At 32.1% G+C, this 14,674-nt stretch overlaps 1 protein-coding gene across 2 annotated transcripts in view; it reads right to left on the reverse strand.

Annotated features, from left to right (window-relative positions):
- Positions 1-14,674, reverse strand: part of LOC126884908 (post-GPI attachment to proteins factor 2-like) — a 42,634-nt gene that overhangs the window by 10,692 nt on the left and 17,268 nt on the right. Inside the window, exons 4-5 of one of the 2 annotated variants that reach the window (XM_050651243.1) lie at positions 7,784-8,008; positions 14-481 (exon numbers count right to left, since the gene is read on the reverse strand). In XM_050651243.1, coding sequence (XP_050507200.1) covers positions 321-481; positions 7,784-8,008 — 386 coding nt within the window. In that variant the 3' untranslated portion in view covers positions 14-320. Of the gene's footprint in view, positions 1-13; positions 482-7,783; positions 8,009-14,674 lie in introns of those variants that run through there. The other variant, XM_050651250.1, reaches the window with a different exon arrangement.

The raw sequence follows: 14,674 nt of genomic DNA on the forward strand, positions 1-14,674 counted from the left end.
ATAGATTTGACTATTCCTCCTTCACTAGTTTATTAAATAAACTGAGGTTACTTGTGTATAAAATTAAAATAAACAAATTTAGCCCCTACATTGTTTTAACAATAAAATTCAGTCTACATGGGGAAGCGACTGTGAAAAAATCTAGAAATTTTTTCTAACTATCTAATAAAACCTTTTACTAAACTCTCTCATAAAAATATTCAATAAATCATGAAAAAAACTTTTATGTTATTTTTGGTTCGTATAATTGTGTATTTTTTAGGGTCATTCATTGACCTTGGTAAAAGGTTCTATTGTACTTATAAATATTAGGAAATCGATTAGTCTAATTTTAGAGAAGCAGACTTTGAGTCTCCTTCTTGAGTATGCAGTTGCTTAGCCACCATGAAATGTTCTGTGGGAAAATCCAATATCACTGTTACATGGAAAGCCATGTTTGCCAGTGCTATTATGTACTCACACAAGGCAAACATACTGAAAGCTACAACAGAGGTAAAATATGAGTATGCAAAATACATAATAATGTACATTTTTAACAAACCACCCATAGACCAGGAAAGAAACCATTTTCACCAAGACACTCTCTGATATAGGTATCTAACGACTGTACATTTTTACTGGAAGCCGTCTGTTATAAATCGGTCGTACTACAGCCACTTGGCTTATTGTACATCTTTCATTCCTTTATGAAACCCATTCCAGAATTCTGGAATCCTGTACGAGCTTATATAGTAGACCGGGCCGAAAAAGGGCAAAAAAAATTTTTTTTGGGAAATTTTGATCGGGCTAGTAAAAAAAGTTGTGTATGGTAGTCCTAATACTGTGGGACCAAACATATGCCGAATTGAATTATTTTTGACAGGGCCCCCGGGGGCCTAAAAAAAATTATATTTTTTTGCTTTATTTTTGGGGCGGGCTATTGTCTAAAATGTTAATATCGATGCGACTATCTGGTTATAGCTATTTGTATACCAAGGGAGGAAAGTGCTACTATTCCTCCCGAGAATGAAGTTTATTGCCCGACGCGTAGCGGAGGGCAGTAATCATTCAAGGGAGGAAAAGGCACTTTACTCCCTTGTTATACATATGGTTTTTCCACCTTCCTCAAATAACAAGTAATTTTTTCATTTTTACTTAATTTATTTATGTAACTAACCAACAAAATTTATTAGAACTAAAACTAATAAGTAGGTACAATATAACTGTCAACTGTCAAATATTAGTGTAACTGTAAGTCAAACTATTAATGTAAACATTGTTAAATCAAAATAACAATTTACTGTTTTTTACCATTCTGCAAAATACAGGGTGTTTTATAAATAAACGTTAAAATGTATAGATATTTACGTAATAGAAAATAAATATTGTACAGGGCGTCAATAAGTTATATTTCATGAATGAAATACCATGACGTCACTTTTACTTTTCCTCCCTAGGGAGAAAAAGTACAACTTTGCTCCCTACAATCAGGTCCGGAAAAGTATACTATCGGTAGAAGTAGGTGGAAAAAAAAATTTCATCATGATCTAAAAAAATTTAACCGGCTCCCAGGTCTAAAAATATAAAAGGGGGTAAACAATGCATATTTATTTACTATTTTTGCGCTGTAAACTGTGTAGCTCTTTACTTGAATCAATATTCGGCACGAAAAGTTTATACATGGAACTATTATTCACATATTTAACATTATTTCGTATATTTATTTAACTCAGAACTCACCACGATGAGGTAGCTGCACGGCGAGTTCCACCTGCCCACCCTCCTTTGCTTAACATTTTTACTTACTCATTTCTTGAATCATAGTATCGACATTTAATTTCAAATATCGGCTAATTCTTTCTGGCATCAAGTTAAGCTCGGATGTAACCATCTCTAGATTCTTCACCACACACTTTTATTGACGCATCAGTTATTTTACACACCTCTCCACCGCTTGAGTATGGCAAGAAAAACTGTCAAACTTTGGAACGTGTTTCACCATGTCCCACAATTCCTCGTCCAGCAAATTCTGTATTAGAGAAGGATCTGTTACAGAACTTTTCATCCAGACTATGAGATTTATGTGATCTTCTGCATCGAAATTGATTTAGGAATTTCGGATACTATGAAATCGCAATTTCATTCCAGCCTTTCTACATTTTAAGTTTTTCTTACAACGCCCTCTCTAATACGCTGACGTGAATCTGTTAACTTAAAAATTTGAATGATTTCCGGGTGCGCAAATTAAGCATTGTTTTGAATAACTGTATTGATAAATTGATGAGACATTATTCGGAAAATCTCTTGAGGCCTGCATTATTTTCCGTAGATGCCTGGCACCATATTAAAATCTTGGTTGTGTTTTTATCTCAAATCTCATGAAAGAAAATACTTTATTACAAACTCAGCTAAAATCTTTAAGCTTTTACAAGGATCAGCTGTAGCTACATAACCTCTAGAATGCGGTAAGCTGTCGTGAACCAACGTGTTTCTGCCATCTTCCCTGGACTTTCCTCTGCCAAACTTTGAGCACATATTTCATCTCCAATTATTGCTTTAGATAGTTTTAACAAAAATACTGTTGATCTGAACTTAGATCATTTTCATTTACAAGAGGCAGGACAGCTTCTATCGGTTTAAATGTTTTCGCAATTGAGAAGAAGGGATCCAATCGGCTCAGAATATGAATAGGGACCTTTTGTGTGGTCATCTAGTTTTTGCAGCAAATATCGCAGGGGAAGTTCATTAGCGTGCAACGGGCATACACTCCAATGTAATGGTTTATTAACTCGCCTTTCTGTAATTCGAATGATTGCACCTTCCAGTATTGACATGTGTACCATCACACCCCATCACACTTAATTTGTTTAGATCTATATTATGGCTTTGTAAGTAGTCTAACATTCCTTCGACAATATCTATGACACGGGATTGGCTAAGAGCTAAGTACCCAAAATATAAACTACCGGGTCCTTCAATTAAAGGTATATCTTCAGTTTTCATAATTCGTCTCGCGTTTCCGAAGACCATGGTTTAATCTTTTCTTTCAGCAAAGTATAATAGCCCTTCAATTGACTTGTATAAATTTTTATTCTGATTCTGGAGTTGCCGTCTGTTTTCCTTAACTCCTCTCTGAATTTTATTTTTGGCGATGACCAGCGCTGTATTATCTTTGAAAATTTAGTATAGGTTTTCTAAAACGGCATTTAAAAGTTTAAGTATTTTTTCCTGTCGCCTGTATTATCTTTCTTTCGCTTAACAGTAGAATATGACAACCAAAGCTTTTTTAATAGCCCCAAACATTTTTTAACAAAATAAAAATTTTTTGAGGGCCGGGGTGCACGGCTAATTACTTTTTAAATCGGACCAGATTTGGTATAGGATTACATAAATACTAGTTCCAACTTTTAGCAACAAGCCTTGTACAAGATTTTAAAAAAATTTCGACCCAAAAAAAAGTTTTTAAGGGCCAGGGGGCCCGGTTATATATTTTTTAAACCTGCCCAAATTTGGTATAGGATTATATAACTACTAGTTCCAACTTTTGGCAACTAGCCGTGTAGAAAAATAAAAAAAAAATCGGCCCGGCCTATTATACAGGTCTTCGTGGGTGAGTGCCATATTATATTTTGGGACACTTAGATGTCTCCAGTCTGTCCAGTTCGTATCGACACACCAGCCTAGAGTTCACCTCAGGGCGTATAAGAGCTACAATAGCTGCTTGCTATCTGTGCATATGTTAATCCACTGCAGTTCAAATGCCCTCAAGTTGTTTTCTCTTGCACACTGCAAGATTGCAAAAATCTCTGCCTGAAATACAGAGGTATCTCCTAGTGGAATAGAAATGTTGAAATTTCCACCACTACAGAATATTCCTGCTCCCGACCCTTCTGCAGTTTTAGCCCCGCCCGTATACCAGGTGCAACCCTGCAGTCTGGGTCGAGAAAAAGGTCTGTCCCATTCCTCCCGTGGGCAACTGTCCACTTGAAAAGGTACTACAGGCTTGTATCTGGATGTCATATGGTCAGAAGTCATGATCTATTCGGAATCGCTAGTTTCATTTAGTATGCTAATATGTCCTGATTTAACTGGTACGTTGCTCTTTTCTCGCAGTCTATAATATCCTATTCTCGCCTCACATCTTATACTTGTGTGTAAAGGAGCGAGATCCAGTAATGTCTCCATAGTTGCAGTTGGTGTGCCCTTCATAGCCCCTGTGATCCCGAGACAACCAATTATTTGCACCTTGCTTAATTTGATGATTTTTTGCTACTCTTTTGGCCACCATACCAATTATGCATAATGTAATTGTGGGTTTCACCACCATGTTATAAATCCAATGTACCATGTCTGGTCTCAAACCCCACATTTTTCCATGAGTGCGTCTGGCTACCATTAACGTAGTTACCGCTCTCTTATTATTTCATTCAAAAGAAACTTTTTATTTATTCTAAGGAACTTTCGGCCCTCGGTAATAACGTAATCTTTCATACTGCGTTTAAAATTTTCAAAAATATTTATTAGTTTTTTCAGGATTCGCAAAAAGCGAATTCATTTAAAACACATTGAAAATTGTGACAGGGGATAATGATGCGCTTTCCCCTTAAGGGGAAAGTAAGTATGTAGTTTCGGCTCTAATGCTATTTAAATGAGATTCATTTTTTTCAAATCCTAAGAAAACTAATAATGCTAGGGGAGCCCAAGCGGGGATTTTTGCAGTTACTCGAGCGCGTCAGATTATCATATGGGGAAAAACGTGGTACCCTGCAGATGTACCTCTGCCATATATTGGCTCTTAACACAGGGGAGTTCGTTTAGGGGGGCCCGAAAAAAAATCTATCCTTAAAAATACTCGAAATTGTCAGATTAAGATAAGGTAAGCTAAGTATATGCAAAACAGTGTATATTTAAAAAATCTGACGATTTGAGCGGGGCGTAAGGGTGAGTCACAAAGTTTCACAAGAAAAAGGCGAATATTTCGCGAAATGAACGTCAGATCGAAAAACTAAAAACTACACGTTCAATATTTTTCAAAAATCTATCAATAGATACCAAACACGACCCCTCGCAGAGAGGGGTAAATTTTAAATTTTAAATACAAATCCCGCGATATTTAGCAAAATAAACATCAGATCGAAAAACTGCAAAATACACTTATTTAATATGTTTGAAAAATATATCGAATGGTACCAAACGCGACCCCCCACGGAGGTGGGGTGGGGGGTTACTTTAAAATCTTAAATAGGAGCCCCCATTTTTTATTGCAGATATGAATTTCTCTGCATAAAAGTAAGCAACTTTTATTCGAAACATTTTTTCTAATTATAGATAGGTGGCGCTATATACGGAAAAACGATTAATGGAAATGGAAAATTAAATTAAAAAATGGCAAGCGCCCGCTAAAATGGAAAATTTTACTTAATTTTATTTAATTTTTGGTTTTAGGACCTAATAATCACAACCCAATAGGTCCCCAAAGCGCTCGAGTGACTGCACATTTAGCATACTTTGCTCAAGTATTTTTGAACAACTTAAACGCAGAATGAAAGATTACGTTCTTACCGAGGCCCGAAAGTCCCTGAAAACTTCTATGTTTATTTTAATAAGTTACAGGGGTGAAAAACTAAGAGAAAATGTAGTGTGATTTTTAATTTCAAATATATCGTTCAAAAGAAACTTTTTATTTATTCTAAGGGACTTTCGGCCCTCGATAATAATTTAGTCTTTCATTCAGCGTTTAAATTTTTGAAAAATATGTATTAGTTTTTTCAGGATTTGAAAAAAATGGACACTATGTCCGTGGTGATATTTTCCAAATCGAACATTCGCTATCTTTGTCATACAACGCACTGAGTCAAATAGAATATGATGACAAGACAGTGACAATTTTAAATATTTGTTATGGCATCGGGAATATTTTGAGTTGTTGATTAAATAATATTAATAATGTATTTGATAAATAATTGATTTAAGACGTGAACTTAATAAAAAGTTAATTGTTCGTTATTTATGGACTATCCAAGCAGTGTATTGACCAGGATATATTCTGTGATCCAATTATTTTGTTGTTAAAGATGTTCAAAATTGTAAGCGTTCCATAGTAACAATAGACTTATTATTAAAAAATCACTTTAACACTTTTCCTCTTTTCTCGATTGAGTATTAGTTTTTGTTGTACAGTATATAAATTATTACAATCACTGAATACATAATTAGTGAAAAAATTATCATATTCATTAACTGAATTAATAATTTGCAATTATACAAGTAACAGTTATCCAAGAACATTCAAAAAGCCATCTCTTTAAAGTTAATGATGACATTGTCAAGTATACTGAATTCGCTCTATCGAGATTCATTTTGACACTGACGTTAGTAATTTCTTTTTGGCAAGTTCAGTTGTCAGAAGTGACTGGAAATTACTACACAACCAACGCACCTGCTCATAGCCAATATTATTAATAGTAAACAAACATAAAAATAACATAAACCTTACGCCAATCAATAATTATTCATTTACACCATTATAATGTATTGATAACAAACGAGAAAATTATTTATTGTACAAAATAAAAATATTTTGTAGAAATAAACTCCACAAAATTTTATGACATTGATTTTAGCAGTTAATAGTGTGAGGTAGGAATTTTTGTTGTATGTTTCCTATTCCGAATGTGTCAAAGTGAATCTCGGTAGAGCGAATTCAGTATAGTAATGTTTACATATCCATACCAGTGAGAATTTTACTATGCTTCTTTTCATGAGCATTTTTCAGTGCGTCACAAATGATAGAAAAAAAGGTAAGTCTGTGATAATATACATTTGTAACATTTGTTCTAACATGACATTTTAGTTAAATCTGACTGTTGTCAAATTTTATTTGCAGTTTGGCATACAAACAAATCAATTGTGTTTATTGCATTTATAAAATGGTGTTTTCTTTGATTTGTATAGTCTGATAAATTGTACAGATTATATTCGTAGATATATTATATAATTCGTAAATATTTTTTTTTCGATTATAGCGCCATCTATTGACAACTAGAATAAATGTTATAAATGTCACCGACGAAATGTAATCACCGACGAAATGTAATCACCGACGTGCGTTTTTTTCTGTCACATACAATTTAATGCGTTAGAAAGAAATTGAAAAACTGTGACGCACTGAAAGATCCTCATGAGAAAAGGCATACATGTATTTTGCGTGTAAAGATAGAAAAAGTAGGGACAGCCGTAAAATATTTGCGAATTATGTACCGATGGCCTTAATAGTTATTGCAAAATTGAAATTGTTTAGCCTAGAAAGCTTTATCCAAAACGTTATTATGCATAAACTATTGGGTCTACATGATTTCTGAAGGCACCAAATTGAATAGAAAGGCTTGTATCATTTCATAAATTTTAATTTTGACCCTATTATCAGGATAAATTAAAGTTTTTTGTGCATGTTAAAAAACTTATAATTTATTTTTAATGAATCGACTTTTGAAGCTATTTTTGCAATGCTTTTTCAGTAAAAATGTGTCACTTTTCTATATAATTTATTGGTCTTCACCTTTAGAATTTAAAATCAAATCATCTAGTTAATAGATATTTTACATTGGTTATAAATAAAAAAATGATGCTTAATCTTACGCTTATTTCCTTTATTTTATTTTATTATCACCAAATTCATCATTTTATTATCACCAAAGAGCAGTTGTTAAATACTTATATCAAAAATTGCAACGAAAAAGGCTTGTTGTTTGCTAACTTCTCTGGTCTACTATTAATACATTCCCAAAGAAGCAAAAATACATACCCATTCTATGACATAACAACCTGTGCTGGAGGAAGAACCCCACCAAGCCTACTGTCATCAAGATGGACACATTAAAGAGAAGCTGCTTCAGATATAGACAGCTATTAATTTGTGTGTTCTGTGTCACGTCTCTTGTATCTGCTACAGCCTTCATTCCTTGTATACATGCCAGCATGTGTGTCAAGCTACTCACCATAAAGGTTATGAATAGTTTTTCATGAATAGCTATAAAGAAACAAAAAAAATGTTAATGTAACTTATTCTTATACTAAAATTTTAATAACTTCACTTTACAATGAATCAGAATCATGATTCAAGGAACCTAAATGGGTCCGTAAGATGTGTCCATGAATCAAATTTGACCCAAGGGCCAAGGATACAAGCAATTTTAATATTAAAATAATACCTAGGTATACCTGATGTCTACAACAGGTAGACCTAGAAATAGTACTATCGGGAGATGAAGGGAGACAGCTTTAAATCAAAACGAAACCACAGACAAAACCGTAGATTTTCTTATTTTACTAATGCCATACTCTGTATTAGAGTACACAGACTCGTTTCATACAGGTTCTCTGAACCGAAAATTGGAATATTTTCCTAACAGTGCCTTTTGGTATTGTCATACCTGGGTTAAACAGAGAACTTGAATCGAGTCGAAATTCATTTCACTTATTCCCCGTTAGAGGGCGTTCTAACCATACTGCGATATAAATAGTTTTAATTTATGTCGAGAAACTACGGCCGTGTTGGTGTAAATTTGTCTTCCTCAAAGCCTCCTTGACAACAGGTAGACCTAGACATAGTATTATCGAGGAATGGAGGGAGACATGTTTAAATTAAAACGAAACCGTAGATTTTCTTATTTTATTAAAATAATGTTGTGACATTGGCGATTTTGGATATTAACGTTGTTCGATAAGTTTTGCAGTTTGATAAGAAAAACACAATTTTATGATTTGAAATACACTTTATTATTCAGTAGAGTCTCCCTGAACATCAATGCACTTGTACCAAGGAGATTAAAATTTATAATAAATTCCTTCCCTGAAGGAAGAATCTGGAAGGGGTGCAAAATACGCTTCCACAGTTGTTAGATACTCATCATTTGATGAAACACGCTTTCCACGCATATACAGGGTGTTTCATTGAGAAAGTAACATACGTTAACTGTAGAAAGAGGACACTTAGGCGGTCTCAAAAATACCATACTTAATGGGTCTTACTCCATTAATAACAGATATACTGGGTGTTTTATCTATTTTGCCATTTTCTTATTTGGTTCATAACTTTTTAACCACACTGTATATTTATTTTATATTTGGCACGCAAATATCCTTTAAGGTGTACAATAAATTAATTTATCTACAAATGTAAAAAATCCAGGCCCGGATTAAAAAATATTAGAAAAATGTTCCGACCCAAAAACAACACACTGTACATTAAATTTTTTTAAAATGGATTTTTTAGTTGAAAAGAGGATGAAAAACTAAATTTAGTGGTATACTTTGAATTTTCGGCAAAATGATTTTTCTGGTCAAATTTTGAATTTGAATTCTGAAATTATGTGAAATGCGAGAGCTCTAAGTAGAAAAAAAATTTAATACAACTTACAACTTGTTAACCGCTCTGTATATTTATTTTATATTTAACACGCAAATATTCTTTTAGGTGTCCAATCAATTATTTTGTTTACAATTATAAAAAATTCAGGTCTGGATTAAAAAATATTTTAAAAATATTCCGACCCCAAAAACACACTGTATATTAAATTTTTTTAAAATGGATTTTTTGGTTGAAAAGTGGATGAAAAACTAAATTTAGTGGTATACGTTGAATTTTTTGGGAAAAATGATTTTTCTGGTCCAATTTTGAATTTGAATTCTGAAATTACGTATGTGAATTTCGAGAGCTCTAAGTAGAAAAAAAAATTAAATACAACTTAGAACTTGTTAACCGCACTGTATATTTATTTATATTTAACACGCGAATATTCTTTTAGGTGTCCAATCAATTATTTTATTTACAATTATAAAAATCCAGGTCTGGATTAAAAAATATTGTAAAAATGTTCCGACCCAAAAAACACCCTGTATATTAATTTTTTTTTAAATGGATTCTGCATTTGAAAAGAGGATGAAATACTAAATTTAGTGGTATACTTTTAATTTTCGGCAAAATGATTTTTCTTGTAAAATTTTGAATTTGAATTCTGAAGTTATGTCAATTGCGAGAGCTCTAAGTAGAAAAAATTAAAATGCGGCTTAATTTTAATTAATACTATTATTTAATCTAAATTGGTAAAATGTTAAAACATTTTAGTGTTTTTTTATTATCTGTGACAAATAGTTTATGGCGAATATTCATCTTTAAATAATGAATAAATAATAAAGAGTCAATAAAGAATACATCACTTTAATCAACAAAGTATCTAAAAATTATAACAAAACAGAGAAAATGTGCAGCATAACTATTCAAAACTAAAGTACTTATTCAAAATTACCACCATCATAAATTATTGTTATGTGTCAAAATGTTAATACTTTTTACCAATTTAGATTAAATAATGGTATTAATTAAAATTAAATCATATTTTATTTTTTTTTTACTTTGAGCTTCGCAATTCAGAATTTCAGAATAATTTCAGAATTCAAATTCAAAATTTTACCAGAAAAATTATTTTGCCGTAAATTCAAAGTATACCATTAAATTTAGTTTTTCAGCCTTTTTTCAAATGCAAAATATATTTTAAAAAAATTTAATATACAGGGTATTTTTTGGGTCGGAACATTTATACAATATTTTTTAATCCTGACCTGGATTTTTTTATTTGTAAATAAATTAATTGATTGGACACCTAAAAGAATATTCGCGTTTTAAATATAAAATGAATATACAGTGCGGTTGACAAGTTATAAGCTGTATTTCAATTTTTTCTACTTAGAGCTCTCGAAATTCACATAATTTCAGAATTTAAATTCAAAATTTGACCAGAAAAATCATTTTGCCAAAAATTCAAAGTATACCACTAAATTTAGTTTTTCATCCTCTTTTCAACTGAAAAATCCATTTTAAAAAAATTTAATGTACAGGGTGTTGTTTTTGGGTTGGAATATTTTTCCAATTTTTTTTAATCCGGACCTGGATTTTTTACAATTGTAAATAATTTAATTTTTTATACACCTTAAACGATATTTGCCTGCCACATATAAAATAAATATACAGTGTGGTTAAAAAGTTATGAACCAATTAAGAAAATGGCAAAATAGATAAAACACTCAGTATCTTTGTTATTAATGGAGTAAGACCCATTAAGTATGGTATTTTTGAGACCGCCTAAGTGTCCTCTTTCTGCAGTTAACGTATGTTACTTTCCCAATGAAACACCCTGTATATTTTTTTAAGGTCTTGAAACAAATGGAACTCGCTAGGAGCCAAATCTAATTAATGCTGTGGATGCTCGAACAATTCGAACTTTAATTCACGGATTTTAGTCCTTGGTAAAATGCTTATATGCCACGGTGCATTGTCTTGATGAAAAAGGATTTTTTTTCTTTTACAAATCGGGTCGTTTTTCATGATTTTTTTAATTCAGCTGGTCTAAAAGGTTGCAATAATATCCAGAATTTATTGTTTTCATTTGCAAGTAATCCACAAAAACAATTCTCTCACGTCCCAAAAACTGATGCTAAAACCTTTTTGGTCGATTTATGGACACAGACTCGTTTCAGAGCCAAAAAAACAGGTTCACCAATCTTTAGCCTCTTGTTTTGATTCAGAATCATGGTGATAGACCAAGTCTAATCTATTGTGATTAATCGACACACAAAATCTACTTTATCCTTTCGAAAACGCTCTAATACCTGGTTGCACCAAAGGATTTTAAGCTTAAGACGTACCTTAAGCTCAGCTTACGAAACATACGTGTTACACCATTGAGCCTTAGATCAATGTTCAGCTTGCCACAATGGATTGCCAAGTGGATTGCATATAGTCGAGGAAATAAAGCTGAAAAAATGGCAAAACCTCGCAATTTTTTCGTCCAGCATCGATTTGTGCAAAAATTTGGGATTAGGCTTATTACACCCTCTAGTTCATTTTCTATAATGAGCCGTTGTAAGCTTTTGGTTTTGTAAGGGTGAAAACTACCCTTAATTGTAAAAAATTATAAAATAACATTTTAAACTTTAATATTGTCAACATTTGGTTCTTATTAGTTACATAATGAATGTTTTATGCTTTAAGATATACTATCATAATATTTCAACCTTTAAAACCACCCCTGTTGGAGCTATATATAAAAAATTTACTTATCCTAAAAGAATAATTTCGGCTTGCATCGATTTACATAAAAATTTGGGATTAGGATCATCTCACCCTGTACTTCATATTCTATATCATGCTTAAGGGCGTTGCTTATTTTTAGGGGTGTAAACTACCCCTTATTGTCAAAAATTATATAAAAACATTGTAAACTTTAATATGGGTAAAATTTGCTTTTGATTGGTTAAATAATGATTGATTTATACTTTAGGATATAATATAATATTTCAACCCTTAAAAATCACCCATAATAACATTACAGTTTTTATAAGTAGATATTTTAATAGGTCTATACAGAAAAAAAGTAGAATTAAAGAATTACAAAAACATTTATTTACACAAAAATACGAATTTACAAATATGTACAAATACAAATAGTTTTTTATTCATCTTCCAGCATACGAACCGGTTCTGTGGTATTATACATACATTGAAAATTATCCATACGCGGACTATCCGAATGTTCGAAAAAAAAAATTCGTTTTATAAACATATCTCCTTCATTTTTGGCGGTGAAAAGTATTTTCAAAAATGACTTTGTAGGATTTTTGAAGGGTTATAAGACTGTGTAAACCAAATTCCGTAAGATCCCTCAGTTTTTAATTAGGGTGGGTTTAAAGGGCTCGAATAAGAGGGTGTTTGCTCGTAAATAGAGGTTTTAATCAGCTATATCTCGCTAACTGTTCACTGTAATGAAAATCTATGCACAAGGGAATTTTAGTTGTTAAAAAAGCTACAATTTAGTAGTATATCATTTTTTTCGTATCTCCAGTATTTTCGGAGATATTTTGAAGCAAAAGGTGAAAAATGGGAAATTCCAAAAAAATTATTTTTCTTTAAACTCCAATTTTTCTAAAATTAGGCCTTTTAAATAGGTAAAACTTCTTGGGTGTATTGATAATACAAATATAAAAGAAACTACAGAAAGGTGAAGAACAATTTTTAATCAGGAGGGTAGTTAGGTTGTTGTTTTCACTAATTTTTTCACAGAGAAAAGCAGGTACCGACCTTTTTTTGATCATAAGTCGCTTAATTTTCAGACTAGAAACTTTTTTTTTTGAAAGGTCTAACTATATACTTGAAAAAAGATTATTTAAGTTTTCCTCTAAAAATGCAAAGTTTTTCCGTTATTTTACTTTGAATATTTCAAATTATGCATTTGACGAAAAAAGCTAACTTTTAACATGCCGTATCTCGGTTTGTATTGGTCTTAGCGATATTACAGAAAAATAATTTGGTTTGTGTTACTAAAAGATACAATTTTGATATCTACAGTTTTTTTGATTAAACGCATATTTTTCGAGGTATTCTCAAAAAACCCTCTAAAAAAGTCGATTTTTTCATTGAAAAACTGTTACTTTCAAGCGCGAATAACTCGAAAAATATTAGTTTTGCGAAGAAAATGTAAAAAACATTACTTTTAACATAGATTTTCATAGTTAAAATGTAATAAAAAATTCCAGCCCGAGATGGGGTGGCAACCACCCCCAAGGTTTTAGCGTACAGCGGCATGATATAGAAAATGATCCTTGGACTATTCCCTACCTGCTGTGAAAATTTCAAGTAAATCCATGCTGGACGAAAAAATTGCGAGCCAAAATGCTTCATTTCCTCGACTAATAGATAAGAATAAAAAATTATGGTGCAACGTACGCGGTCCTATCTATAAGCTCAGCTGGCATAAATGTTGCTAAAAAAGACGCAATTAGAATGTGTTTTGTTCCGTTGTTAGCAAATGCGGCACCCATTGTGAACACAGCTTTTTGAAACCCAATATTTCAGCCAAAATATTGCTTCTACTGCTCAATGAGATGCCTAGAGATTCTACTAAATCACTTTCAATCACTCGACGAGTTTCCAATACCATATCCTATATTTTTTCTACAATTTCTGGTGTTGCTGCTTTTGGACATCCTTGACGTGGATCATCTTCAAAGCTTGTATAACCGTTTAAATTTAGCAACTCCTCTTTCTACTATACTAATTGAAGGCGAAGAGTCCTTATACACTTTCAACATTCATTCATAAACTTCCTTTGCTTTTAAAGCTTTGAAAAAAAATTCAAGCACTGCACGATACTTGATTATTTTCATTGTAAAAAATACTCTGAATAGATAGATCGAACAAAGAATGAATTGACAGATTGAAATGAAACTTCACATATGTCTTATGTTCATATCAAGAGTGTACCAACATAACAACAAAAAATAGGTTAGTAGCAACGCCCTCTCCTATCGAACTGCAGAACTTATTGAACAACCTAGTATGTTACCATTGGGACAGTGAATACTAATTTCTAGACTAAATCTATAATTTTTAGGAGTTACTCTTTACTCAATCTCCTTTGGATATTAAATAAATCTTTTAAATTAGTGTTCTTAAAAATGTTAAAAAAATTGTGTCTAAAATGATTGTGTCTAAAAACTTAAGTTAATAATAGTAACATCATCATTCTCTTTGCCTTATCCCTATGCGGGGTCGGCTTCCCTAATTGCATTTCTCCACACAATTCTATCTTGGGTCATATCAATGTTAATTCTCTTTATCAACATGTCCTGCCTTATCGTC

The sequence above is a fragment of the Diabrotica virgifera genome, chromosome 1 (assembly GCF_917563875.1).
Source record: "Diabrotica virgifera virgifera chromosome 1, PGI_DIABVI_V3a".
Classification (NCBI taxonomy): domain Eukaryota; kingdom Metazoa; phylum Arthropoda; class Insecta; order Coleoptera; family Chrysomelidae; genus Diabrotica; species Diabrotica virgifera.